Source organism: Choloepus didactylus, chromosome 9, assembly GCF_015220235.1.
Source record: "Choloepus didactylus isolate mChoDid1 chromosome 9, mChoDid1.pri, whole genome shotgun sequence".
NCBI classification, from domain to species: Eukaryota; Metazoa; Chordata; class Mammalia; order Pilosa; family Megalonychidae; genus Choloepus; species Choloepus didactylus.
Window position 1 is genome coordinate 2952649 of NC_051315.1, and position 4152 is coordinate 2956800.

Below are 4152 nucleotides of genomic sequence, written 5' to 3' on the forward strand. Positions count from 1 at the left end.
GGAAGGAAGGTTCTCGACTTAGCAGCTCATTCATCACAGGGTTGCCCTGCTGCAGTTCCTTGCATTGCTGCCCCCGGATATGAGGGATAGAGGATCCAGCTGCAGTTGTACCTGAAGGATGTCATTTAATGTTTCCCTCTCCCAGGGAATCTGCATTCTAGGACAGAGCCTGACCAGGGCAGGGCTGACAGCTGGACCTAAGGACAGCAAAGCCCTGCCTCCCTCCCTCCCCTCTGCTCTGGCTTCTCCGGGCTCCCCTTCACCAGGGCGACCTAGTAAGGAATCTGAGTAAGGAGAACACCTAGGGAGCCACACCAGGGCAGAGGGGCTGAGGGGTCCGAGGCAGGGAGGGGCAGAGCTCTGTGATTTCAGTTTCTCTGGGGAAGAGATGCTTTCTTAGGGCAACCCTTAGAGCTGTAGCACTCTGCCATCAGGGCACAGGTGCTGTGGTTCCGGCAGACTCTGTGTCAGACCCTGGGAGGGGGGTGTCTCTGGGCTGCGGGTGGGGCAGGCTCCTCGGAGGGAGGATGGAAACCTTTGCTTGGGAAAACAGCAGGTTAAAGACAGCAGAGCCCCTAGGATGAGAATACCCGGACACACCCCCCTCTCTCCCAGCCCTAGCAGAGATACGAGCCCTGAAGGTCGCTGAACCTTCAGTTGCATCCCAGGACGCCGAGACGGCGCAGGTGTCGATCTGCCGGATATATGTAGAAAAGAGGCCGCTGGTGCTGTGCGCCGGCCTTTGCCGTGTGACCCTCGGGCAGCCCTCTAAGGCAGCGCCGCTGTCATCGCTGTGCCATGGACGGAGACGCAGAGATCACACAGCTGAGATGAGCGGGTCCTGCGGCATCCGCTGACTCTCACCGGGCGCCGGATGGAGGGGAAGGAGGAGGAGAGGAGCCCGAGGGCAGGGCGCAGAAGGCTATGCTCAGTGCCACCCAGGTCGAGCGCAGGGCCCCGGTGCACCCGGCTCGGGTTCTGGTCCAGGTGGCTTAGCTCACGACGCGGAGTCTGAAATACCCACCTCCCTCGAGTTCTATTAATACCGGCCTGCTGGCTGCAATGCTCCGCAGCTCTCGCCCACGCTTGCGGACGGCTTCCTCGAGTCTGGGCGGGGACAGGACTGGCGTTGGTGCTGGGCAGTGAAAACAGGTTCAGGTTCGAGGTGTAGGTCTGGGCCCTGGGGCCCGCGAGGAGGGGGATCAGGTCTGTCACCACATGCAACCTATGCAGCCTCTTCTGCAACAATAATGGTGTCTTTGGGATGGAGGCTTACAGGGTGCTAGAAGCAGAAAGGATCCAAAGCCCCAGGAGGAGGATGACAGTGGGAGGGCTAACATTTATTTAGGCTACACTGCTCAAAGTACTTTGCCTCTGGATTTCTGGACTTTTCCATGAGGTCGGTATGGGTAGCACTCACAGTTCACAGACTGGAACTGGAGCGGAGAGAGCAGGCTGTTTCTCTGGTCCACATGGCTAGCACCCAGCACAGCCAGGCCTGAACCTTGCTCACCTGACCCCAAGGGGCCTGTTGTCTTAGCAGTGGACATCCAGCTGAGTTTGCTTCCTCCATGTACATCTGGGACCAAACTCCACGGGCTCCAGCTGCCAGTGGGCAACCCATCCACTCCTTCTCTCTTTCCATTGCTCCTGTGCAGTCTCTGCCAGTCCTGGCCTCCAGAAGGGGAGTTTCCACCACACAGGGATCCCTACTCAAGGCTGAGACTTTGTGGCCACTGAGAGCTGTCCAATGTGGGGCCATGTGTGTGGTGGAACAGCGATGAGCCTCAGGCCTCGGGCTGCACCCCAGGCTCTATTGGGCCAATCTGTGAGCACACGCAGGCTTCTCCAACCCACCCCAGTTCCAGAGGCCCCAGCCGGTCACAGTCCAGACTGGGACCATAGCCAAGTAATTCTGGTTCCCAGACGGCTGCTCCTTCCCTCTGACGGGGCAGCCTGGAGCTCATAGCTACCTGAATTCAATCCAGATTGGTGAGCGTTCATTGCATACTTGGTGAATAAATCAGCCAGGCTTGGGGTATGTGGATATGGGTGATACTTGAGAGGTCAGTGATGGCTGAGCTGTGACAATGGGCTGATTTGTGCATGTGCTGCCAGGACAGCTGACAGAGACATACAGGGATATAGGAAGCAGCGCATAAGTTTTGGTTTGCATTGTTTTTATTTTTGCTTCCCAGCTGTTCCTGAGTCCTGTCCCAGCCCAGGCATTTCTGCAGAGGAGTGGCACCATCGGGCAGGTGGAGAACAAACAACCTGTGACAGAGCTGGCCTGGCTCTGGTCCAGAGCTCAGTGCTACTGCCAGGAAGCATGGTGGGGCAGCTGGCACCCAGCCCCCTGGGCACCATGCCCTGGCCAGCTCTGGTCCAGCACCTCAGTGAGACACCCCACACTCCCCAGTCAGCCAGCACCCCCCGGAACCTTGGGGTCTTCGGAGTGCCCATCTCCACGCTGCGCTGGCTCTTCCTCCCCTCGATCTTGCTGGCTGCTGCCACGCTGGCCCTGAGCCCCCTGCTGCTGGTGACCATACTGCGGAGCCAGCGGCTGCGGCGAGAGCCCCACTACCTGCTGCTGGCCAACGTGCTGCTCTCCGATCTGGCCTACATCCTCTGCCACATGCTCATCTCCACCAGCAACTTAGGCTTCTGGGAGCTGGGCCGTATTGCCTGTGGCTTTCTCACCGATGCCATCTTCGTCTCCTACACTAGCACCATCCTGTCCTTCACAGCCTCGGTGCTGCACACCTGCCTGGCCGTCACACGCCCCCTGCACTACCTCTCCTTCGTGTCCCATGGGGCTGCCCGGAAAGCAGTGGCCCTCATCTGGCTGGTGGCCTGCTTCTTTCCCACATTCCTCGTTTGGCTCAGCAAGCGGCAGGATGCCAGTCTGGAGGAGCGAGGGGCTGCCTGCATCCTGCAGCTGAGCCTTGGTGCCAAGCTGAACCAGGGCCATCTGGTCACAGTCACACACACCTCCATCTTCTGCATTCTCTTCCTATGCTTAGCTCTCATCACCTACTGCTTCTTCAGGATCTACATAGTGGCCAGGACTTCAGGGGCCTGGACGCAGGGCTGTGCCCGGGCCAGGGGCACACTGCTTATCCACACAGTGATAATCGTGCTGTATGTTAGCCCAGTGGTGATGTTCTCCCTGGACATCTTGCTGATGCAGAACCGCCACATCAGTGTCACAACTCACGTGTGGCTCCTGGCGGCCAACAGTGAGGTTCTCATGATGGTTCCCCGTGCCATGCTCCCCTATCTGTACATGCTCCGTTACCGACAGCTGCTCGGCGTCATCCGGGGCCATTTCTCACCCAGAAGGCACAGCGCTATCTTCACTATTTCCCAGAGCTGCAGAAAACACAGCCTGGGAGTCTGAGGTTAACCATTATATGCTGACTGCCTCAGTGTCTTGTTATGGCCATCTCTTCTGAACTGTGAAATCTAATTGTGGAATAGGACCTTCAAGATGGCCTTAAATGATGGTTTTCAACATTTCACCATTTTTAAGCAGAGAATGCTCCCTTTCAGTAATGATGAAATCTCACTTTAAAATGTAAGCAAGTATTTTCTCCCATTCTAGTGGTTCTCTTTTTACTTTCTTGGTAATGTTCTTTGATGCACAAAAGTTTTTAATTTTGTTGAAGACTATTTTATCTATTTTTTTCTTTTGTTGCTTGTGCTTTTGGTGTCATATCTAAGAATCCAATGCCTAATAGAAGGTCATGAAGATGTTTCCCTACATTTTATTCTAAGAGTTTTTTTGTATATGGTGTGAGGTAGGGGTCCAGCATCATCCTTTTGCATGTGGGTCTCTAGTTGTTGCAGCACCAATTGCTGAAGAGACTCTTCTTTCCCCCTTGAATGAACTTGGAACCCTTGTTTCTAATTATTCAGCATAGATGTGTAGGTTCATTTCTGAACTCTCAATTCTGTTCCATTGGTCTGTGTCTGTCTCGTTGCCAGTACTACTCTGTTTTGATTAGTGGTTTTATAGTAAGTTTCAAAATCAGCATATGTGACTTCTCAAACTTTGTCCTTCTTTTTCAAGATTGGTTTGACTATTCAGGGCTCCTTGCAATTCCATATCACAAGAAGAGAGGACAGACACACAGGGATGAAGACACAGCT

The 4152-nt window shown here is 54.9% G+C and overlaps 1 protein-coding gene across 1 annotated transcript; it reads left to right on the plus strand.

Moving 5' to 3' along the window:
• The first annotated feature begins 2329 nt into the window (after window positions 1-2329).
• Window positions 2330-3400, plus strand: GPR148 (G protein-coupled receptor 148). The gene has a single exon (XM_037850010.1). It carries the CDS (start codon window positions 2330-2332, stop codon window positions 3398-3400), a length of 1071 nt encoding a protein of 356 aa, XP_037705938.1.
• The last annotated feature ends 752 nt before the right edge of the window (window positions 3401-4152 follow it).